Below are 25,434 nucleotides of genomic sequence, written 5' to 3'. Positions count from 1 at the left end.
TGTCAACGTGACTGCTAACTGTACATAGTTTAGGAATTTCGCCTGCTCGCAGACTTTGTCTTTCTCTTCTATTTTGATATACAACTTCCTCTCCTCTGACCCTCCCTGCCCTCTCATTGTGACAGTCAAATATATAATTTAAGAGGAGGGAGGGAGGTGGAGAGGGGGGGGGGGGGGGATGAAGCGCATCCCATCCCTTGCTTAGTCCAAGTTCCAGCGAGTCCCAAAGCAAGTGCCCCATTCTGGTCAAGGGCTCCCGGTTAAAGATCGTGGTGTGTCGGTGTCTCTGGGTCAACGCTGTGGGAAAACACTTCGTCCGGTTGATGCAAGCCGGGCGGAGTCATCCTTTTCTCCTTTTGCCGCCTGTTACAAAACCAGACCCGCACGACCTCCTTCTCCAGCTGCAGACTGTCGGCCAGGCCGGAGATTTCCTGGGCTGCCGGTTTGGGGCACTTGAGGAAATGGGTCTCTAAAGCCCCTTTGACACTCACCTCGATGGAAGTGCGTTTCTTTCGCTTCCTGCCCTGCGCCGCGATCTTGTCGATGCTGGTCGGGCTGCCCGTGGTGGAGTCGGCCTCCTCCAGCCACTTATTGAGCAAGGGCTTCAGCTTGCACATGTTCTTGAAGCTGAGCTGCAGCGCCTCGAACCTGCAGATGGTGGTCTGAGAGAAGACATTCCCGTACAAAGTGCCCAGCGCCAGCCCTACGTCGGCCTGGGTGAAGCCCAGCTTGATCCGCCGCTGCTTGAACTGCTTAGCGAACTGCTCCAGCTCGTCCGACGTCGGGGTCTCCTCGTCCGAGTGGTCGTGACAGTGGTGGTGGTGGTGGTGATGGTGGTGGTGCGGATGGCCCAGCTCCCCGTCGTCCCTGAGCCCCGCCGCCGGGTGCATGCCCCCCTGGCCCACTCCGCTGGGAGGCGGAGGGGGAGGCGGAGGGGGAGGCTGCGGCGGGCCCCCCACATGGTGCTCCAGCATGCCGTTGACCGTGAAGGCGGCCTGCGAGTAGATGCTGAGGGGCTGCCCGCCGCCCACCGGGGAGGTGTGAGCGCCTCCGCCGCCGCCGCCTCCGCCGCCGCCGCCGCCTCCTCCGCTCCCGCCGCCGCCCCAGGCGTGCGGGGAATGGTGCGCGATGTGGGCCGAGCGGTGGTGCAGGCTGGCCCCGGTGTGCAGCTCCTCCCTGGCCGGCTTCACGTCCTGCTGGCTCAGCGGGCTGGCCGCCAGCGCCGCGGACCAGGGGCTGCCCTCGGGTAAAGCCGTCACCCACTGGTGGGAGAGGGGGTGCCCATTGCTGGGGAGTCCCTGCAGGTAGTCACTTTGCATGAGTTTCTGGTGACTCCGAAAGCTGGCGCCCGCCTGCTGCATGCTGGACGCGTCGCCGTGGACGATGGAGTTGGAAGTGAGGATCCCACCGCTCGGCATGTAGAGATTGGAAGCCGCCGTGGCCATGGCTCTGGCGAATCCCTCAGTAATAATAACCTGCCTCCGGGAAACAAGCTTCAGTCTTTGACAACAAAGCTGAGGTAAAGGGGGTCACCAGGGGAGGTCAGTGATTGGCAACCTCCTGGACCAATGGCAAGCCACGCCGGGCTTAGGACCAGGGGCGTCATGACGTTGACGACCAATCAGGATGTTCGAGGTGGAGCACCAACTCCAAAAATGTCCTGTCTGGGGCTTTTGTGTGTGTGTGTGTATATGTGTGTGTGTGTGTGTGTGTATATGTGTGTGTGTGTGGATGTGTATGTATGTGTGTGTATATATGTGTGTACGTTGTATGTGTGTATGTCTATGTTTGTGTGTATATGTGTATGTATGTGTGTGTGTATGTGTGTAAGTGTGTGTGTATATGTGTGTATGCCTGTATGTGTATGTATGTGTATATCTGTGTGTGTGTATATATGTGTGTATGTATGTGTTTTAAACTCCAAACCTCGACTGTCGACCCAATGAGGAAGTCAAGGGAAGCGCAGAAACCCCATTGGATTACCCGCTGGGTAACTGACAGCTCACATATTCAGCCCGGGGTTAACTCTCGATGGAGCAGCGGACACCCAATTTGTCCTTTTCAATCTGGCAAAAGCAAATGTTTTGACCAGAACTTTGAAGATCGAGTCGGGGACTCCTGGCCCCACCCCAATTCATGAAGCAAAATCTAAACCAAGGTGTGGTGGTGGTGGTGGTGGGGGAGAGCTCTTTAAAAGCAAACAATCTGCAACTTTGCACCTCCTTCGAGGAGTTTCAAATGATTCTGCAGCAAGTAGACGGTTGCTTCATGTGCACGCATTGTGCTGGAGTTAATAACGAATGCTCATTTCCCATTGTCAGGTCGGATGGGATTTGGGCAAAAGCATTGATCTCCTTACGAAGTTAAACATTGTAGCTGCTGGGGAACTTTTATTTGGGTGGGGGAGGACGGGGGGTGGGGGGGGGGGGGGGCTTATTTAATTATTCTCATTTTGTTCCATTCGTAATGCGATCAGGGCACAAAATGCTTATTAAAAATGTAAATCGTGTGCATATTTGTGCGCGGCAACAGCGTCAGATACATCAGCACCGGACCCCGGCTAACTCCCTTCATGACAAAGCCTTCGGACATCATTTATGCCAGGCAGTCTTTTCAAAGGACGGGGATTTTTCGCAAGCAGCGCGCTGCAAGCGAGAAATTGGGAGCACAGGGGCGGCCACCTTGCCCGTTCAGTCCCGTATTCCGATAGGAAACTCGCTAGGAAATGGTGGGGGCACTTTGTAGGCAGTTTGAGATGCCGGGCACGCGGAATAATTACATTTTGACATCGGTATAAGGGCTCCAGAGTCCAGCTATTGGTTTGAAATTCCATTAAATACAACGAGAGATCCTAGGTTAAGATTGATTTAAATTTGCATACATTTTCATATATTTAGGGCAAAATAAAGGGACGCCAGCAGAAGCTCTAAGCCATTGCTGAAGACACTCTCTAAATTCGGCTGAGCTGACATTTCGAAGGAGCTGCAGCCGGTGATAGGTGAGCATTTTCCACTTCATTGTCTCGCTTGCGAAAGACAGCATTCCCGTGTGTGTGTTTTATGCTACTGTTTTAAGAGACACAGTTCAGTATTGCGCTCTCAACGATTAGTGATCGCAGAGAGTTGCTTTTTATTTCGTGTTGTTTTACAACCTTTTCGCTTTAATGTCGAGAACTTCCGAAGTGCTCGGCAAATCGATTTGCGGCGTTTTTAACCCAGTGAGATTCGCAGTGTCACACGGAACAGGGGCAAAACAATGCATGGATTGGGAAACAGAACCCGGTCAATTCTAACGGCAAACACCAGCACCCCCCCCCCCCCCCCGCCACCTGAACGTCTGCCCCCACCCCCACCCCCGCATGAAGCGAATCTCTCCGCCTTGCACAGTAAGTAGGCAAACAGGAAAGAGATTCTCTGCGTCCCCGGGAGCTGGTCTCGCTCCAAGTCATGTTTCAGCGGCCGTGCTCAAAGTTTCTCTTTTTATTTTTGTTGATGCCTGGTCGGGAGCGATGCAGAGATCCAGACTGCTTTCGCTTGTCGAACCGACCATTCTCAAGGTCATGAGGAAAAGTGGGGGTGGTGGAGTCTGTGTGTGTGTGTGTGGTGGAGGAGGTGATGGCCGGGTCTGTGTGTGTGTGGGGGGGGGGGGGGGGGGGGGTGGAGGGTGGGCGAGGGGGTGAAACATTGTGGATCAACTCTTTCTGACCACACAACTTTCTAAACTCAATACAGGCCAAGGGAAGTTATCCAACCAGCCAGCACATTATTTCAGAGTTAAACAGTACACTCCCATCCCCTCTCCCTAAAAAAGTGACAGTAAAACGTCGGGCAAAGCACTTTTAATTTGATAAAAAGTCAAATATCTGACCTTTGAACGCTGTAATTTTAATTTATAATGCCCGCTTCCTCCAACGCGGCGCTCAAAGGTTTAGAAGGATCACTTCGGGTTTGCCGGAGCTAGATTTACGGGTGGGTTGCCGGAGTTCGATTTGTCACGTTATCTGCCCTGAGATTTCTCTTTTCTCTCTATCTTTTCTTTTTGGAAAAAAAAAGAAAAAGGACTGATGGAGGAATTTCCCCCTTTGCTCTTTCATGTTAGACTAACAGGCGCTAACTTCCCAAGTGTAACAGATGCGGCTCTCAGACGCCCTTTTATGCTGATTTCCTTATTCATAGACACATTTTTGCGCCGATGATCTTCGTTACCATAGAGAGAGAAATAATAGAGAGAACAGTGGTCACATTATACCATATACCCAAGGAGCAGAATAAAAAGGGAGGACAATTCAAACTAGTAGACTGGCCGGACATGGGAGAAGGACTGAAGTGGCACAAGGATGCACTGGCCCACTGTTCACCGGAGCCCATATATATATACACATATATAATATATAACATTTATAAATGTATAGCAAATAAATATATCCGACTGAGAGTTCAACGCTTCAATCTGCAAGAAAAGGACATGTTTCCTGCCCTGGATTGGTGAATGGTTAGATTTACTTCCCTGTCAATGGGGTAAAGCAGCATAAAACCCCTGAGTACAAACTGTCAATCAGTGTCACGACCTTTTAGCTCGAACTTCACCTGCTTCTGTGAGCACTTCTGTTACAAAAAGTACATTGTGTCCCGCCAGAGCCTGTTGAAATCCATACGGCTTATAGATATTTTTTTTTTGAAAGAGGGAGCGAGGCGCTCTGTGGCACTTTTGGGCCACAGCAAATGTGCTTTCGCTTTTTAAAAAAAATAAATAAATTGAATTCCTTAGCAATGGAGAATGGTGATTTACTCGCTGGTTAATCCGATGTTCACCCATTGGAAAAGGGCAGCGGATCGGAGGCACTTTTCCCTTCCCCTGTTAAGAGAAGGTTTGCTGCAGTTTAACCCTATCTCAGGAGATAAGGGAGGAGGGAGGGAGAGAGACAGAGGGAAAGAGAAAGCCTGTCCGCACTCACAAATATATTAGATTAGGAAGTGAGAGTAACGCGACCAGGTTTGTTCAATTTGTCTGCTCAAACTTGGATTCTTCCCCTCGGCTTGGAGACATTGCGGGCAGAGGGTCATATTCAATTCTGTTTACATTTCAAGAACAATTTATTTAAAAAAAAACACCAATAGCTCCTCTCCTGCTTCTCAGTGGACTGCTGCTGCTGAAACTTAAGAAATCAGATAATAGTATTTTTTAAATGAAACAAAAAAGTCCCATTGCAATTCTCCAGATTGTCAAACATCACACTCAGGGGATGTGTGTGCGTTGGCAACCTTAGTTCTGAATGTCTGAGTGGCTTCAATGCATGAAAGTGATCTGAAAACACAGGAAGTTTGGCCTCAGCGATGGATAAATATTGGGAGCGATTTGTCTTCAGTCCCTTCGCTCAGTTTATTGTGAAATGTCTTTGAAGAACGGCACAATTTTGGCGGGGCCAAATGGGGATTCCAGGCCTGATTTTTCATCAATGTTCCTGGGAGATGCCCATGTTTGTCAATGCTTTCGATGAGAATAGAGAAAGGGCGTGGCGGATACCACAGTTAGATACATTTCTACAATGTCTGTATACATGCACAGATGGCGGTGACATTACTTGACGGGTGTTGCGGGTTAAATCCAGAGCAAGAGTCCCTGAGGCAACAATAAATTAATATGCTTCCGATTTTTCTGTGTTTAGAATTTTTTTTTTCCCCCTCTAAATTGAAAGCTCCTTTGGATAGATTCACTAACCCCTGGACAGTGTAGCGCTTCCTCACGGCCTCGAGTAGCCAGGCTGGAGTGAATATGTGTTGCCAGTGTAACGTGTTGTCAGAAGGATATTTGTTTTTAATTCAATCAGTTCCACATTTCCCGGGCTGGGAAATGGGCGTTCGACAAAGACCTGCAGCTTGTCCACACTGCCTCTTTGAGACTGGGGCCTCTCGGTTTGGACCCCGGGAAGGTGTGGAACGCCTTGTGTGTGGGTGGGGGTGTCGCTTGCACAGTCGAACAGAAATATCAATCTTTCCTGCCGCGCTGTGGTGGGATTGACAGGACGCTGACAGCGGATCCCACTGATGGAAACCAGGCTAAGCCCCTTCCTCACTCTGAAAGCAAAGACACAATTCCACATCTTGTGGGAGACTAGAAAGATCACAAAAACAGAATGTGTGTGTGTGTGTGGGGGGGGGGGGGGGGGGGGAGGTTAGATAGAACCGGTTACATATTGGAACAACATCGATAGGACGGGGAAAGATAATTTACATAATTTACATAATTTAATGTAATACGTATTTATATATTGAGGCATAGACAAAGCGTCCGCCTAAAATTGTCCACAATGTAAACACATCGCCAGAAAATATCCGCGGGCATTTATTGCCCATTCGCCCTGAACATTGACTCGGCCGACTGGGACACACGGTGGAGGAACCCGCTCCTTGTCAGCATTGTCCATGTTAAACCGCAAATCGTTTCATTTTAATTCAGGCAACCCACTTCAACATAAATCGCCAAGCAAGGAGCAAACGTGTAATCGATTTCATAAAGCTGCGAGTGTGGCGGGCACTGTTTGAAGTGATGTTTTTTCTTCTTCTTCTTTTTCTTTTCAATTTTAATTGTGGGGGCTTCAGAGCCACAGCCTGTTCATTTTAACCAGGCGCTGGCTGCTTGCGAGTGCATGTCGTGCGGTAGGGTGGGGGGCTGCTGGAGAAGGGCTGTGGTGAGTGAGATCATCTGGAGGTGAATGAAGCTTTGTGCGGGAGAGGTGTGTCCACGGAGAGCCGCTCCAACACGCTGTTCAGTCAGAAACCACCGAGAACGAGATGTGGCGAATTGGGCGGGCGGGGGGGGGGGGGGGGGGGGACCCAAACAGATCGCAGGGAGTCTGAGACACAGACAAGGGTTAAATGAATAAATGAATGCTAAACGGACCCTGACAGGACTGGCATGAATTTTCGTGCGAGCCGAAAGAGGCGGGTCATCCCCGAGGTCGTTTACCAATATGGACAGGAACAACAGCCCGGGTGATAGAAACACACAAACTCTTGAGTAAACGAGCTTTACACAGTAAACAGGAGCGCGGTGGGGCGAAGTTACCATGTGATGCCAATAACCCCCTCCCCACCCCGCACTAGAAAAAAAGGACGTGAAATCTTTTCTGAAGCGAATAACCTTCAGCATGATTTTTAATAGATTACACTCAGCTCCAATATCCCACTATTGTGTGAATTCATTACGAAAGACTCATAAATACAGCATTTGTTTTATTTATTTGGGGGGGGGGGGGGGGGGGAGGAAGGGACAAACACATGCACTGTCGAGAAAGGAGTTCAACACAATTTAGGCATGAATGTAAAGTCTTCTTTGGAAAACACAATCTGAACTGAAGATTCAGCTATTGCCTCCCTCCCCAAACAAAAGAGGTCGCCGGCCTCACTCCCGGCGGGAGCGGTGACATGGTTTCGACTGTTGGCGATGCTGTGAGTTGTGGCCATTCCTGACCAAGCCAGCGCGGTGCCAGCCTATTTCAGGGTAAACTGTGGGGTTCCTTCAAACTTTGTGTTACTGGAGAGAAAGGAGCAAACTCCAACTTTAATATCTCAAACCTATATACGACCGTTCGAGAGCAACCCCTGTGTGTCACTCAACGCTCGACAAATCCGTCCACACTGGAGAATATTCCGAACCATTGCCTCAACTACACGTTTCCGTGCATTCATATGTTTAACCATCTTTGGTCTCCATCGCTCAGCTCCATCGCTTATTCAGTTCATTCGGGTTTTAGTTTAGAGAGTATTGTCTTGGAGGGTTAAAAAAAACATTCCCCGCTCGACTTTATCCCATTGTGATGGTTGTAATGGTTAAGAATTGCCACCGTTTTAACCTACTCCACACAACCAGATCTCTCCCTTTGAAACAAGCACCTCTCCCGTTTATAAGGAAGTTTCCCCATTCTCTGAGAGTGGTTTAATTGGGAAAAGGTCTCCTCCGCGAGCCAGGAAGTTTCTGAAGGAATTCTAGCCGAGGACGGGGGGTGGGGGTTAGGTGGAGGGGGGATTGGGAGGGAACCTGATACTAATCGATGGTAATTATTTTTCTGTAAACGTGCAAATCTCAGATGAACCCACGCTGGCTGCTCTCCATTACAGCAATATACCTCCAGGTCAATGAATCGATCAAATATTTCCTCAAAACGGTTCGTTATCCGTCACAATGCCACCCAGAAATCAGACTCTGTTTGACATTATTGGAATGGGGGCAGATTATTAATAGTCCTTAAGTAAAACAAATCCACGGTAAGAACACGATTTCTGTTTGAATTAATATTCCTTCATGCCAGAGTACACTTTTTCAAACCAAAGTTATCGAATTTGTCTTACAATATGTTGGTTTGATTTATCAATCCTGAACTATTTGCGTTGCCCAATCATAAAAACCGACAGGAATGCTGTAACCCCATATCGAGTCATTTCGTTGTGAACGGGACAAGGTGATTTCTAAGAGGCTACTTTATTTTGCAACTTCACGTTAAATCGAGGGAATGCACCAACACGATCAAAAGGGGGCAGTTGCGTCTCTCAGCACAGTTAGGTGCAGATGTAAAAGCCAACACACCGTTTCTCTCCCGCTGGGATCTGGACTTGGGACTCGGACATGTGCATTGCTCGTTATTATCAAAGCAGCTTAAATACAGCTTGTAGCTCTGCCCCAATCTGTATTTAACATTAACTCAAAACGGATGTTTTTTTCCCTCCCCCAGTAACCACACTGAGCTCCCTCCCCCTCCCCTCCATCCCCCACCCTGTGCATGGACTAATTGTGACATTGACAACACGTGGAAGCTGTAGAGGAAAGTCTCTTGAAACTATGACAGCCCATGTGCCCCAGTGACAACCGGGCTGTGACATTGAGTGCCGACTGCACAGGTTCGAATCTGAACTGTGCACGCCAGGAGCGAGCAGGGGTTTTCTCTCAGCCCCAGGTCGGCCCGTGTGGTTTATCCCGGAGGTTATCATTCCAGCTCTCTCACTGAATCGAGTTGTCCCTGGACCTGGAAAAAAAAAGAGACGTTGTCGTTTTATTAATTCATTCTTTTTGTAAAAAAAAAAATCCCATTCTCCACGAAACGATCTTTGAAACATCTGGTTTAAAATCTGGTGGCTATTAATGCCGAATGAAGGCATTTAAAATGAAAAAAATGTGTTATTTTAGCGGGGGAGGGCGGCACTTGGGTCAAGGTATGAAACGCGCCTAGGATGCCCACGTATTCCTGTGCGGAAGTTCTACTTCAGTGGTAGGAAAGTGGTGCACCGTGATAAATTATAAAATTGTCCAGATTTGAAAGAAAACTTCCCTAACTGTACGCCAGTAATATAGAACGATTTTACTTGTCCAGTTACGGTTTAATATATCCAATTATATGTTATCCACAGTGTCAATATACATCAACAGCATAGGATGATAATTTTGGTATTGTCAGCTGCATAGTTTATTTGGGTTTATTTTCGTCTCTCGTTTACCGGCGCAAAGTGACTATGACTGCGGTTTAAATAAAAAAAAGGTCGACAAAATGTTTGGAGTTTGAAGTTACTAACAGGGCAGGAGATGACAGAGAACCTACCAGTCAGATATGCAGATATTTTTACAGAATGTTCAGGAAATACTCCCGATTGACAAACCTGTTGACAGTCACTAATACATGTACCGAGTTCCTACTGGGCGCCACCGAAAGTCAGAATGATGGGACCATGCCATCAAACAAGCTACCTTTGTTAAATACTGCCTGAGCAAGCATTCAAAGTGACCTAATGTGTCTCAGGTTCAATTAGAAATGACAATAGTGAAATAGAAAGGTGCGCATCTTATCTTTTTAAAATCTTTTTATTCGCCACATTTTCATCCAATCAATAACAAAAGAAAGACAAACAGAAAGAGCAACCACAATAACAATCTCTATGAAACAACACCCCCCTCATTATCCAATCCACTACATCCATTCGTGCATTCCAAGTAACAGTTAACAATCAAATAATGCAACAATACAACAATAATAATTCCCGCAACCCTCCCCTCCAATGGCGAAAGCTGTGCATCTTAAATAGCTGGAGAGAAGTGATCTAATAAGAAGTTGGAAAGTATCTGAAACGTAATCATGATATGTGTGTAGATAGGTTTCAGTGTACATGACTGGGGTTTGTTTCAATTCATTTCCAATGGGGAATGTGAAAACCTCTCTGGTACTAAGAGAAGAACAACCTTGTTATACGCTGAGAGGACGCCCTGATTCATTCTGAACGTGCAATCCGCAAAGTTAATAATTTAAGATTCGTACACAATAAAACGCGCGGCAACATTGAATACCGAGGAAAAGAAAAACGAATAATACAGGTTCAACTCGTGCTGCGGTATCCTGTCAACCATCCTTCAGCAAAGTCAAAGAATAACATTAATGTGCATTAATGGTAGCCATTCAAAGGTTTCAGCTACGTGCTTCGTTACGATTTGTTAAACAATGTAGATGTTGCAGATACCGCATTATAATATCAGTACACTGCCAGTCATGTTTCTTGATGTTCAGTTTGAATTAATACACCGGTGTTTTGTTCATTGTAGAAATAGTAGAAACCTAGCTTAACATTCGGCACACTTTAGCAACGTCTAAAGGAATGTCTGAAGTCACTTGTGTCTGCTGTTACTGGGGTTCTCTCATCACCTCCTAACTACAGCACAGTCCAAGTGATGTGCGGCTATATTTGGGTACAGATCACTGTAGACGAAACATACTGAACGCTTGGGATGGTGAGGTAATGGGAACCTAAATTGTTCAACACGATATACTTCGCATGTCATGATCCACAGAGTAATGTGAAATACACCAGGTATTGTATTGTATATCACTGTCTCCACACTCAACAGCGCTTTACACGGCGGCTGTCTCCTACAATCAGGACACAAGACAGGTTGGCTTTCTGGGGACTCCGTCTATCATCGTCCCATTTTCCCAGCTTTGCGTTTTCCTATTTTCCTCCTCTCCTACTCTTTTATCCCCCTCCCCCCCAATATGATGAGGAATGAATACATATTTAGCTCACTCCGGGTGATGCACTGCCCCACAATCAGAATTGCAGGCGCCGTGGCTCACATCAGCCCTCTCAGTCAGAGCCTCATCAGTTTGCGCTTTGCTTCCTGGGGGACAGGGAGGATCAGGGGCAAGCTGGGCGCTATCAAAATGCATTCGAAAAGAACGCGCTAAAGACGTCGTTACGCATAGCAATTCTTCCCCTCCAGGGAGTCAGAAATGATTTTTAAAAAAGTTAGTGTTCCTTCATTGTGATATCAAGAGCAGTGAAGAACATGCAGCGTGTAGCAGTGCAGCAAGGAGGGGGGATGCTCTAAAGAACACACTGAACCATCGGTAATGACAATGAAAGCTCATTACTTTTGTAGCCGGAATATCTGTCTTAATAATGACCAGGGGAGGCCACTATTTCCCTTTTCGTTGAACAGGAGTGAGTGAGTGGCAATGTTTTGGTTAGTAAATTCAGGACGGATGCGAGGATGTGAGAGAGCGATTTCGTACAGTGAATGGGGAAACTGAAGTTCAGCGGCAGTAAGGACCACCAATCTCCCGTTCTGTTCATACATTGGGTCAATGCAGAGACGCATCATACAAACAAGTGGGGGAGAATTCTGAAAAGCAGTCCGCTCCTCAGAGGCTGGGGGCAGGAGGGGGGAGGGGGACGGGGTGGGGGACGGGAGTAGTTCTGGTGAAACCGAGACACCAGGACCACATCCATGTTCCTCTTAAACTTCAATCCAGTTATTTAAATGAAACAAGTGTCATTCATCCAGGCACCAGGTCGAAGCCTGTGCAGTGTTTTCCCTGCCAAAATCCCCAATGCTGTGCGAGGAGTGAAGTTACTTTGTCCCTTCATCTGTAAACTAATGGTGTTAGTTTTAGACAAGTGTTCCCTTATAATTTGCTAAGCGAAAGTAGATATAATCGTACCGGCGTTGGCTTTTGTGCATCTCGTTTTGTTAACCCATTCGAGCAAAGCCATGAATTTTTGACGGTCGGGTCGTTTTACTCAATTGTCCTATAATTGTTTCACGCTGAACATGAACAAGTATGTGTTCACAGCAACGTTTTATTTAACCCTTTCACACGAGCGTTTATTCTTCACTGCACGGCTGGTGAAGTTTGCAGTCGGTTGAAGGTCTCTTTCGAAGACTCTTGGCCTGTGTGAGGTCACATTAGGTCAAATGTTTAAATCCTAACCCATTTCCATAAAAAAAGGCCCTACACGGCCGTAAATTGCCAGTTCTTGAGCTCAACGTGAGATTGAGTTGAACGATATTTTGTGACAATATCTGTTGCAGCGGACATTCTGAAGAATCTGTCTTTGAATAATTTCGGTCGGTTTTAAGTTAAAATCCGCTTCCTTTTGTGTGATGACGCATATTAAAACGATTCTCGCTCAAGTTCCCAATTTAACCCCACCAAATGGTGATTAGGTTAAATATCACTTTCAAACAAACACGTGGAGACAAGAACTGTTCGAATTCAAACTTTGCGTCAGTTTTGAATAGGCTAGTTTTGTGAATTCTTGGCTCTTAGTGACGTGACAGTGGCGCAAGTGTATGAAATAATGCTATTCTTTTGAAAAAAAAACTTTTGATTTCACTTTACAACATTTTGTCAACTACTCACTAATAATAATACATGGACAGATGCTAACTAAATGAATACAGTACAATAAACAGACATCCTTGCATGCAATACTAGTTGGGTGAAGAGCGAGGTAAGGCTATCTCTTTTTGATGTTTGACGACTATTGTTATATCACAAAACCAAATCATGTCATATTAATATATAGAAATTCCATAACATCCTTTATTCCATATCAGAGGTTATACGGATTGGACAAAGGACATTCTGCCCCCCCCCCCCCCCCCTCCAAATCATGTCACTGAACAAGATGTCATGTAGCCAGCTGACTCAAATGGAAAAAAAAAATGAAAATGAAAATGAAAAAATTAATCATTGATGAGGGAAGACTGATGTGCCCTTGTGCGTTTTCTTCCAATAACAACAACGCCTAATTTTTGTGTACTGTGTAGAAATCTGGGCTTCTCTCTGGCTCATCTCCATTCTGAATCAGAAAGAGAAAACTCTATGTAGAGTCCCAGGGTCTTTATACATTAACCAGTTTGACACTTGATTCTGGCAGTAACCCACATGTAATTGGAATGCGAAAAGGGAAGGGGTTCATGTGAATGAAGTGATGCAGGTCTGTCAGGCACTCGGTTGCATCCCTTAAAAACTGCTCCGGTGAGCACGATATATTGTCTGGCTGTCTATTTCTCATATAGACACATTGATATTAATTTGCCCGTGTAACCAAAGATTGGTTTTGACATTCTGTTTTGAAGAGGAACACATACATCAGCAGGCTAATGCAACACTTCCCAGGATATCACTCTGCACGAAATTCAACGTTCTGCTGCAAAAACCAGGCAACCTCCCTCTCATGTTTAAAACTATCTAATGGCGCGCGGGAGCGTGGGGGGGGGGGGGGGGGGGGGGATTTGCGTCCCCCTTTCACGTTGCCAGTGGATTGTTTTGTGCCTTCATCCAATGTTGAATCGTTTCTCCAGGATTTTTACAACAAAGTCAATACCAGCGACTGCAGATGTCCCAAAATACTGCAATCCCCTGGCTTTGTCTTCCTCTATTTTTCCACTGACGTGCTGACCAGGTCAGATCACCAAGAACCAGTTCACACGCTTCACAAATTCTACATCAGGAGTATGTGTGTGAAGACGATGGATATTAACTTTCATTACAACAGTCACATACTCACAAGGTGAAGACTTGTACAGTATTCAGACGGGAAATGCATGGTGATTCACAAAGAACTAAAGAACAAGCTGACGAGGGTTCAGGTAGATTTAAAAGAAACTAGAATAGACAGTACATCAATATACAAAGCTGCAGCTCCACATTTAGTCAAAGCTTAATTGGCTTGGTTTCTGGGTTTGACTATTTTCCCCCTCTCTCTGCTTGGGAGTTGTTTTAAACTGTCGTCTTGCGGTTGATGTTAGTTCATATTAATTATGCTGTACAGAATCAGAGGTCCCGTCATTACTATGACACATTTACTCGCGTACTTCCTGGAGACAAAGCTGCAAAATAAATAGAATTGTATGGCAATGTCTTGGACATAGTACTTTTAGGGCTACATACAATCTGTTGATTCTTATCATGAGAAAACATATTTAATTAGCAATCACAATCCATTTCAGACAAAGGCACAATGTAGGCAATTAGAAGATAACTTTATAATTACTGGGATAGATTGTCTCAATAGGTTAAGAAGATGGCTCACCAAGCTAGCTGACATATTTGAACAGATAGCAATTCTTACTAAACTAATACAAAGCACAGTTCATTTCATTGTATTTTAAATATGTCAGATTTTCAAAAGATAAAAAAATTAAAAAGCAGAGCGATGATATTTTCTGGATTCATTAATATTTCATGGTGCAGTTCACGAGTATTTCTGTCGTTTAAAAACGATCTTTAAAGCCGCTTACAAAACACATTCCTTAATTTTTCTCTTCATGTGCCCCCTTTTCTGAACGCAATAAGTCATATTTCCAATGGAGTTTCATTGGCATTGACAACCCCAACACTTCATCTAAATGGCGGTTTTTGGAGGGGGTGAGGCTGGGCTATTTTGTCCTGAGGCTCATCATAGATGGGCTTATACTCATTCAGTGTCAAAATGTACCATCCCAGGCAGTGCTTGGGGCAGAAGGTAGGGAGTGGTAGAGGGGGGGGGGGGGGGGGAGAGATTGTTGAGGATAGTCCCTGGACACAGTCAGGAGTAGTAACTTTGGTCAATTGTTCCTCTTTTTCAGTCTTCCTTTACCCATGCATGTTGAACCCAATTGCTGAGCCTATTGTCAACTAGCTGATATTAGCTAAAGCCCACCCAGTGCGCCGATCAAATTCAGGATCATGATCTGTATAGTTCACTGCTGCATCATGTATTGCATCTGTACACCGAGGCTTTGGGGCCTCCAAATATACGCGTTAATCTTCCCAGATATAAAAATAACAAGAGTTACAATAGGACCAAAATGTTCTGGGACCTTTCTTAGAAGAGTCATTATAGCGTTCGAGATGATCAAAGGCGTTTATAAGACTACAATTTCTAGCCTTACCTACCTGGACACAATTAGTTTCTTGAAATCTCGCAAAGCCATACCTGTCATTATTGGAGAGATTTATACATTTCCTTTAACTATATTCTAGGACACGGTTAATATAGATCAAACCATTAGTTATATTGTTTCATGTTTTTGTACCTTTGGTCTACTTTAACATGAATTTCTTCACATAGCTTGATTTGTTCCAATGCAGTAAATGATTTGAATAAGGAATCAGGCACATACCTGTGTTCCCCAATTTGTCCTAGTAAGCAACCCAATTACTTTTCAGTTTTTCGCCATCGGTTAACTTTCATTGTGTGTAGAACTGCAACATGTCACAATTATGAATGCCCCCTTACTAAATAGTCATTGTCCCACTTTTATGATTTTGGATGTATTCACACAATATGTCCTAAATGTTCCTTTGCCTGTCACTTTTAACAAAACTAACCTTTGCCTCGTGCAGGTACTATATTATCTGCGGGGAATTGCATTCGGGCTTGCTATTATTGTGACCGGAAGCTTGTTTCCACGGGAAATGTAGGCAAGAGGAATGGCAGAGGAATCAAACCAAATCTCAGCTTTTAGAACTTCCAGATTATTCAACGTAACAATGCAGCTTGTTCATATACAGTACCGTGATTGAGAATTGTAGCAGAGAAACGGGTTCTAGCTCTATTTACGTCCAAATCATCTGATATAACATTATCAATAACGATTTTAAATGAACTTAGATAATGACGTGCTTAATTTATAAAAGTACATGGTGTAGGAGTCACACAACATATCTTGATGATTAAAAACAGCAGTGGAATACTTTCCTTTGAAGCTTTAGAGTTATGCACATGACACATCTGGTTGCCCTGGTGAATCTTCTCAATGCAAAATGTACAAAAGATGGTCATATGCACCTGTAGATTTCTTGCCATGTAATAGAATATTTGTAAACGTGATCCCAGTATACATAAAAGTATACGGGTTAAGCTATCAAATACAAAAATAAACAATGCCCAGATATTACTGTAGCAGGGCATCTAACAACATCTGCCATCGGTTAGACCTATGCACGCACATTTAGATTTTAATATATTTTGCATGGCAACTTGTGAAGTACAAAATGCTCAGGGGGCATCCGGGACCCGTGGACGGGGGAATTGACTTCTCCTCAACCAATCAGATTAAAAGGTTGTGAAATTAAAAGTGAAAAGTCTGGGGCAGGAGTGGATTCAATGTCAAATCAGGTACAAAAAGCGAGGGAAACAGATTAAATGAAGGGATATAGGAAAAAAGAGGCAGGAAGGGAAAGTAAAAACATTTAACATTTAAAAAAAAATGACGATTGTAAGAAGATGACGATTGTTGCTAACAACAATTAAAACCGAACGGAGGAAGCAACGTATTAGGACTGATAGAGGATTGGTTAGGAAATAGAGTAGGCATAATGGGTCATTTTCAGATTGGCAAAATGTGAGTATCATGTCACTGGGATTAGTGCTGGGGCCTCAACTATTTACAATTTATATCAATTACTTGGATGAAGGGACCAAATGGTTGTCAAGTTTGGTGATGATACAATGATAGGTAGGACAGTAAATTATGAAGAAAACATAAGGAGCCTCAAAGGGATGCAGATGTGCTAAATGAGTGGGAAAATATTTGACAGATGGAGTAAAATTTGGGAAAATGTGAATTTGCCTACTTTGGCAGGAAGAATAGAAAAACAGGATATTATTTAAATGGAGAGTGATTGCCGAACTCTGAGGTACAGAAGAATCTGGGTGTCCCGGTACATGAACCACAAAAGCTTAGTATACAGGTACAGCAAGTGAATAGGAAGGCAAATGGAAAGAGGGGAATTGAGTATAAAAGTAGGGAAGGTTTGCTACAGTTGTACAGGGCATTGGTGAAGCTACATCTAGAGTAATATGTACAGTTTTAGTCTTCTTATTTAAAATAATGGGGAGTAGTCTCTAAAATAAGTATCATCTTCCATCTTTGACTTTGTCTATATATATGTTTCTAGAACCTATCTCTTTGTTCACCTGAAGAAGGAGCAGTGCTCCGAAAGCTAATGATTCAAAACAAGCCTGTTGGACTTTAACCTGTGTTGTAAGACTTCTTACTGTGCTCACCCCAGTCCAATGCCTGCATCTCCACATTATAAAATAATGAGGAGCATAGATGAGGTAGATAGTCAACATCTTTCCCCAAGATAGAGGAGTCTTGTTGGAAAGATGAGAATAGGGAATTGTTTAAAAATAAGAGGCGGGATTTTCTGATCCTGAGGCTAAGTGTTGACGCCGTAGCGTTTCCTGATGGCATCAACACGGCCCCAGGATCAGCAATTCTGGCCCTGTACGGGGGCCAGCAGAGCGCTGGAGTGGAGTGGTTCACGCCGCTCCAGCTGCTGATCCGGCCATGGAATGGGCGCCAGGGGATGCGCGCATGCGCAGTGGATCTGCCGCGAACCCGCGCATGTCCAATCCCACCGGCGTGATTTCCACGCATGCGTAGTGTCTCCCTTGTCCGCGCCGGACCTGACCCAACATGGCGCAGGAGTACAGGGGCCGGAGCGGAGTAAAGGAGCCCGGGAGACAGTGAGGCTGGCCCGCCGATCGCTGTGTCCTGATCGCGGATCAGGCCACATCGGAGGCCTCCCCCCGGGGTTGGACCCCCCTCAACCCCCCCACAGCCTGCCCCCGGACCCTTCAATGCTGAGGTCTAGCCGGCTGAGAGCAGGTTAGAACGGTGCCGGTGGGACTCGTTTTTCTTTTCATGGTCGCTCGGCCCAACCGGGCTGGAGAATCGCAGGGAGGCCGTGTAGGGCGGCCCCCAACCGGCGCCGCGCTGACCACGTCGGCCCTAATGGCACCGATTCTCCGCTCTGCGCAGCCCATCGGCGATTCTCCGACCCGGCGCGGAGTCAGAGAATCTCGCCCAAGGAGTCTGTAATTTAAGATGGAAATGAGGAGAATTATTTTTTCTCACAGGTTCGTGAGCCTGTGGAAATCTCTTTTCATGAGGACTGAGGAGTCAGGGCATTGTATATTTTTAAGGCATTGTTAGATAGATTCATTTTTAAAAATATTTTTATTTTCCATTTTCACGTTTTCTTCAGAATTTTCACCCCACCAACAAACAGTAAATAATAACGAATACAATGTCAATCCCCTTATCAACAACAATGATCCCATCCTCCCACCACCCCCCAAACAATGCCCCACCTGGCAATATAAGCATCAAATAAAACAAATCCTCCCACGGTGGAAACAAAAGAAGAAAAAAAGGAATCAGGAATCGCCTATGGTCAACCTCCCTCCCCCGCTAATATTTAATACCGTCCAATCCCCGAAAGAGTACCATGAATGACACCCATGAATTGTAAACCCCCCCCGCCAGACTGCTCCCCTCCACTTCCTCTTGTAAACTCCTTCCCCAACCTCGGTTCCATCCCCCAAATTTTCACCTCAGCTAGATTCACTGAAACCTGTTCTACCAGGCTCCAATGGCTGCAGTCCCTCTCCCCAACTCACTCCCATTCACTTGCCGGCTTAAACCGGCCAGCGTGGAGTCCCCCGCCCGGGTCTCCTTCCCCCTTGCCTAGTTCCAGAAAAACCAAGAAATCTCCTTGCGCACACAACCCCCGCATACACACCCAAGCCCCAAAGAACCATCATTGCAAATGAAAGTCCCATCTCTTCCCTTGTCCAAATATATACAGCGTCGACTCCTTTAGTACATACACCAACATGCAGTGAAAAAATAAAGTTACATGAGGCAACATCGGTACATGACTATTTCTCAATTCTGCCACTGTCCTTCTGCCTTCACAAACTCCTCCGCTGCTTCCGTCATCCCAAAACAAAAGTCCTTGGATTTGTAGGTCACCCTCAACTTAGCTGGATACACTCTGCCGCACTGCATCTTGCTGATGTACTGTGCCTTCTTCACCCGGCTGAAGGCAGCCCGCCTCCTCGCCACCTCCATCGTAAAGTCCTGGTATATGCGTATACCAGCTCCAACCGACTGCACCACCCGCTTCTGCTTTGCCCAGCACAGGACTTTCTCCTTCATGCTATACCTATGGAAACACAGAGTTACTACTCTTGGCGGCTCACTCGCCTTTGGTATAGTCCTCCATGGCCCGATCCAGTTCATATTGGGAGGGATGGTCCCCCTCCCCCAATAGCTTTGCGAACATCGTGGCAAAATACTCCGTCGGCCTTGGGTGCCCACCCCTTCGGGCAGACCCACAATCCTCAGATTCTGTCATCTGGATCTGTTTTCCAGGTCTTCCATTTTGGCTCGCACACCATTGTTGGTCTCTATCACCCTCCACAACTCCTTCCGCGATGAGGTGAGTTGATCACTGTGCTGCGATTATGCCTCTTCCACTTCAGTGTCTCACCTTGCTCCCACATCTCTGCCACTGCACTCGATACCGCCGCCCTCACCGGGTCAATCGCCTCCTCCACCAGCACTTTCAATACCGCCCCCATCTCCTTCTTCATCGCTTCCATGTGTTTTGTGAACTGTTTTTTCAAGTTCCACAGCCATTACCGTGGTCATTTGTTCTGTGAGCGATGCGGCCTCCCCTGGTGCTCAGGCCTCCGCTTTCCTCACAGTTCCTGTGCTGACTTTTTCACTCCCTGGCAGACTTCCGTTAACCCCCTTTTTTCACAGCCATTTTATTCTCAAAGTTGGACATTTCTCCTCCCTGTGCTTTCTTACAGCCTTTTCAGCCTCCGTTGCCCCCGGGACCAGATGTTAAAACTCCAAAATTCCTATTCCCGAGCGGAAGGCCTCCAGTGCCTCCCGCCCGCCGTCACCGGAAGTCTCGATAGATGGATTCTTGATTAAAAAGAGAGTCAAAGGATGTCGAGGACAGGCAACAAAGTGGAGTTAAGGCCACAATCAGATCAACCATGATCTTACCAAATGGCAGAGCAGGCTCGAGTTGCTGAATGACTTACTCTTGCATCTAATTTGTATGCTTGAAAGAAAGAATGAGATCCCACATTTATACCGGTTAATTATCAAAGCCAGAGAAGTTGATTGGCTGTAATTAACAATTATTTGTAATCACAAGCCTTAACCTTCAATAGTGAATTTAGTTTGCACATGCTGCACAAAAAGAGTAACTTCACATCATTCATTGGATTTTAATAGTGGGTCATGTTTGAGAAGTTGATGACTGGACAGCAACATTTGGATATTGGCACTTACATTCATGCATGCCCCTTGTCTGATGTTGCTGTAGCAGCTATGCACAAATAAAATTTGCCTCACTGTTGTCTGACAGAAAAAAACTGGACCAATATCAATATTGTTTCAACACATTCTTGGGAAGAATACTACAATTTTAATGTTTTGACAAATAGGTACATTTCAACAACAGTAATATATGTATCTGGTGCCAATTTCCATTAATGAGCCCCATTTTGTTATATGATGATAGTGAAAGGATTAAAGTTACATTTTCTTGTTAGTCTTTAGATTTATTGAAATTAGGCACACATAAGTGGCGATGCACTGCTGACATGGAGAGCAAACAGACCATTGATTTGTATTTTGCATAGTTCCGAGATTCCTAATCCAAATATTAATTAGCACATTTCGAGAAAAAAAATTATTTGTGCTTGTTCAAACCATTCAGGAAGAATTCATGCAGCATTGTGCATTATGCAATTGGAAAGTGTGTATTTTACTCTTGTATAAATGTTCACTTTTTAGTTTGAATGTGTAAAAAAAAGAGAGAACCTGTATTTATATATTGTCATTCAAAACCTTACAGCCAATTAAGCGTTGTTGAAGTTCTAATATGCAAATCTGTTGTAATAGTGCAAATGTGACAGTTAACTTGTGCACAGCATGATCCAACAAACAGCACCACTATAACACAGCAGGTTGACCAAGGCAGACAGAGAACACCCCTACTCTTCTTTGAAAACTATAGAATGCAACGTGCTGGAGTTGGGAAAGAAGATTTGCAATTATCAGTGCAACAGTGTCAGAAAGAAATAGTACCCAACATGGGCAATGTATAATGGGGGGCCTGTAAGAGCAGGAAATGTGGCAGGTTGGGGAGATTTAATTCAGGGGGAGCCAAAATCTAATCTTGATAACACCGTGCTGAGCACGTCAGCAGCAGAGCGGCCAACACATCCAATGGCAGAAGCCTATTTACCATTCATTTGCATGCAATGAATACTCATTAACTGGGAAGCACAACAAATTCAGTCCCACCTTGAAGATTAAGTCTGTGACGCACGGGAAACTCATGCTTCCTATTTTCTCATTGCTTAAAGGTGGCATGCACCAGGCAAGATTGTTCAATCTTTGGAGTTGAGATTTTGCAAGGGTGGCACGGTGGCGGAGCGATGAGCACTGCTGCTTCGTAGCGCTGAGGACCAGGGTTGGATCCCGGTCCCGGGTCACTGTCTGTGTGGAGTTTGCACATTCCACTCATGTCTGCGTGCTCCTCACCCCCAACAAACCAAAGATATGCAGGGTAGATGATTGGCCACGCTAAATTGCCCCTTAATTGGAAAAAAAAGAAGTGGATACTTTAAATTTATATTAAAAAAGAGTTGAGGTTTCGTCTTTGTCTAACTGAGTGGCACAGAGGATGGCACGAGGGGAAGATAATGGAACTGATCAGTTCAGGGATGGTGAATGTGGTGCTTGGATCCCCAAACAGTGCAATGGTTGGGCTGGCAAGAGAGTGGGGCTTGTACTCAGGCCCTGATGTGGCAACAATGCACTGTCATGGGCAGCACGGTAGCATGGTGGTTAGCGTAAATGCTTCACAGCTCCAGGGTCCCAGGTTCGGTTCCCGGCTGGGTCACTGTCTGTGCGGAGTCTGCACGTCCTCCCCGTGTGTGCGTGGGTTTCCTCTGGGTGCTCCGGTTTCCTCCCACAGTCCAAAGATGTGCGGGTTAGGTGGATTGGCCATGCTAAATTGCCCGTAGTGTCCTAAAAAGTAAGGTTAAGGGGGGGTTGTTTGGGTTACGGGTATAGGGTGGATACGTGGGTTTGAGTAGGGTGATCATTGCTCGGCACAACATCGAGGGCCGAAGGGCCTGTTCTGTGCTGTACTGTTCTATGTTCTATGTTCTATGTCACATCTGGGGGCAGTAGGGGGAGGTGACTGACAAAGTCAGGCTCTGGCCCATAGGGTGGGGACCGACATTGCAGTTCCCTCATCCTTCTGGGTCCCAGGGAGGCAGCTGCAACACTGCAGGCCAACAGTGAGGGCAACAACCTTGGTGTTGAAGCAGGTCAGATCCAACTGCAGAGTTCTACTGGCCATTAAGATGGCCGTCAAGAAACTGCTACCTTGCTAGAGCTCAGGCGCTGATAATAAACTTTTACCTTGCAGGCTGTTGTGGGAGGAGGGCACTGTGGGGTGGGAGGGAATAAGCTCTATGCCATCCATCCTGGGCCATGAAGGCCATGCATTCCCCTTGGTCAACTATGGCTGCTCTAAGACTGAAAGACATGCCAACAGAGGTGTCCATGTCGTTGCCTGCTTTTTTCACATAGTCACTTTGTCCTGAAACATGTCTTATATTTTTTGCAATGTCGGCCGCTGGAGGAGAGGATTTGCCAGAGGAGGCGCTAGGTCTCACAACAAAATAGATGACAAAGCCATAAGCCAGCATCAACCGTGGGGGAGGGAGGTCGGAGGAAGGTAACCATGGCTGTCTTCATCACTGAAGAGCACTGATGTGACAGCATGTGTTCAGAATTTCCACCAACTACCTCCAGATGTCTGAAAGGCAATGTCACAGATGGCTAAGGTTTCCTTGGGAGGTGGTTACTGATGTTTGCATGCTCCTGCAACAAGATCTGCAGCCCTATGGCTTTGGAGGGAACCTCGTGTCAGTCGCCCACAAGGTAACTGCAGCACTTCACTTCTCATGCTTGTCAGTGAACTCTGAGTGGCACATCACTTATGGGGAGGCCAACAGGTGCTCATTGTGCAGCCATCTTACAATTGCCTTGAAAACACAAATCACGCCACATACATTACCATCCAATAAAGACTGACCTCTAACATGCTGTGACTTTATTACCTACATACTCAATCCCCTTCATTCAGCAAGGACAGCCAAGCATGAAGCATGGCAGGGCAATATGAAAGGGCAATGTCCAAACAACGCACATAATGATCAAGTGACCAAAATATATTGTGATATGTTCATGTGTACACCGTGAGAGTGTCTCAACGCCATTGGCATCACTGTGACCCCCAAAATCTCTTCATTTTTCTTTTCCAGCCATTGTCAGCAGCTGCTGAGGAGGAAGACAGCTGACAGCCATCCTCTGCCATGTGATTGCACCGGCCCCACCTCATGCACTTAAAATTTGCATTGTGATAGCTACCGTCAGGTAACTGGAACTGGTGCACACTTCCTGTTCCACAATCGGGAGCCGTATTCCGCCCCATATGTGTGAGAACAAAGCTATAGCAGGAATCCAAGTTTCCTCATCATTCTTAGAATGTAGGAATATAGGAGCAGGGGTAGGCCATTCAGCCCTTCAAGTCTGATCAGCCCAGCCATTCAATAAGATCATAGTTGTGGTCTCAAGATCATGTTGCTGTCTGCCCACCCCATAACCCTTGACCGCCTTGTCCATCAGAAAACATTCTAATTCTGCCCTGAATAAATGATCCAGTCTTCACTGCTTTCTGGGCAAAAGAATCCCACACACTAGAGATGCGGGTGTCATTGGTAAGATTGGCATTTACTACCAACTCACGTTGCTGGAACCAAGTGGCTTGCTCAACTGCTACCGAGGAGAGTTAGGAGTCGCGCACTTTGGTGTGGGAAATGGGGTTACAAAGGCCAACAAAGGTAAGGACAGGAGGGTTTCTTCCCTTCAGGACGTGAATGAAGAATTTGATTTTCATGGCAATCACAACATTCTTTTACTGATGCATGCTTTAAAAAAATATCTAGCTTTTGTAAACTGAATTCAAATGCTCAAAACTGCCACAAATGGATTTGAACTCATTCTTTGGCTTATTATTCCAGGCCTCCAGATTATCAGTCCAGAAGAATTGCAATGTCATGGAGGTAAGGGGAAAACGGTAAGGTGGTATCTGAAGAACATGACCTGCCACGAATACTACCCCTGGCAGTTACCAGGACGTGGCAGAATGGCAACGCATGAAGACGCTTAGCTCGGCAGAAGGTTGTGACTGAAATGTCGCGCATTGTCTATGATGTCTTGCATGTATAGTCTGCCCCACTGACATTCATGGCCAGTGACGTTCGGCAAACTGCTTTCAATTGAAGGAGGCATCTCAGGAACCTGTCAGTTTGTTTTTGAAGGGATGGTAACCAATGGATCCACGTTTATGGTAATTGGCAACAGAACCAGAGGCAGGATGAGGAGGCGTTTTCTTTTTTTAAACACGACAAGTTATGAAGTGGAATGTAACAATAACAATAAAATTTCCAATCAAAAGGGAATTGGACAAATCCTGGATGGGGAAATCTTCAGGTCTATGAGGAAAGTGCAGCAGATTGGGACGAATTTGACAACTCATTCATGGTCAGAACTGACACAATGGATCCATCGGCCTCCTTCAATATTGTGTCATTCTATGGTTCTGTAGGATTCTATAAATGCCACTTCTGCATTTGTGAAAAAATGAGATAAATAGTGAAATTGAACAGGTTTCATTTTGTGTGGAGGTTAACTTTGTGTTCCCGATATGTCCTCTTTCTGTCTCCTGTGCATTAGCATTGAATTTACTTTATAAGAACAGGCCATTTGGCTCAAAAGGTCTATGTCGGGATTTATGCTTCAAGCAGGTATCCCCTCATTCTATTAATTGCATTTCCTCCTATCTATATTCCTTTCCATTCCTTTCTCCCTCATGTTTCCACTGGCAGGGGTCCAATAGAGGACACAGATTTCAGATATTTGGAAAACACTTTTACTCAGAGTTGTTATGATCTGGAATTCACTGCTTGATAGGGTGGTGGAAGCACTCTGAATAGTAACCCTCAAAAGGGAAGTAGAAATGGGGGAAGTAATTGCATGGCTACAGGGAAAGTGCAGGGTAAATGACATTTAATTGGGTTTCTCTTTCAAAGGGATGGTACAGACATACTGGGCTGGATGGTCTCCATCTGTGCTGCATCCCCTCTTTCTTGGGAGTAATGATCTCTGTAGAGATCAATAATACTAAAAAATACATGCAAACTTCCAGTTTAGAGCTGAAGGTTAACA

General features: G+C 45.7%; 1 protein-coding gene and 1 long non-coding RNA gene across 4 annotated transcripts; one reads left to right on the top strand and one right to left on the bottom strand.

Moving 5' to 3' along the window:
• Window positions 1-154: 154 nt before the first annotated feature.
• LOC119952461 (POU domain, class 3, transcription factor 4-like) lies at window positions 155-1,501 on the bottom strand. The gene has a single exon (XM_038776247.1). The coding sequence runs from the start codon at window positions 1,443-1,445 to the stop codon at window positions 261-263; it is 1,185 nt and encodes a 394-aa protein (XP_038632175.1). The 5' UTR covers window positions 1,446-1,501; the 3' UTR covers window positions 155-260.
• Window positions 1,502-1,862: 361 nt separating this feature from the next.
• LOC119952473 lies at window positions 1,863-24,875 on the top strand. 3 transcript variants are annotated; one of them, XR_005457864.1, is made up of 4 exons: window positions 1,870-2,158; window positions 2,898-2,998; window positions 23,469-23,580; window positions 24,228-24,875. It is a non-coding gene; the product is annotated as an uncharacterized LOC119952473 (long non-coding RNA). The 3 variants fall into 3 exon arrangements; XR_005457862.1 differs by lacking the exon at window positions 23,469-23,580 and having other exon boundaries at window positions 1,863-1,990; XR_005457863.1 differs by lacking the exon at window positions 23,469-23,580.
• Window positions 24,876-25,434: the final 559 nt, after the last annotated feature.

This window comes from Scyliorhinus canicula, chromosome 17, assembly GCF_902713615.1.
Source record: "Scyliorhinus canicula chromosome 17, sScyCan1.1, whole genome shotgun sequence".
In the NCBI taxonomy this organism is placed as follows: domain Eukaryota; kingdom Metazoa; phylum Chordata; class Chondrichthyes; order Carcharhiniformes; family Scyliorhinidae; genus Scyliorhinus; species Scyliorhinus canicula.
The sequence above is the reverse complement of the archived record's forward strand: the minus strand, read 5'-3'. Positions and strand labels throughout refer to the sequence as shown.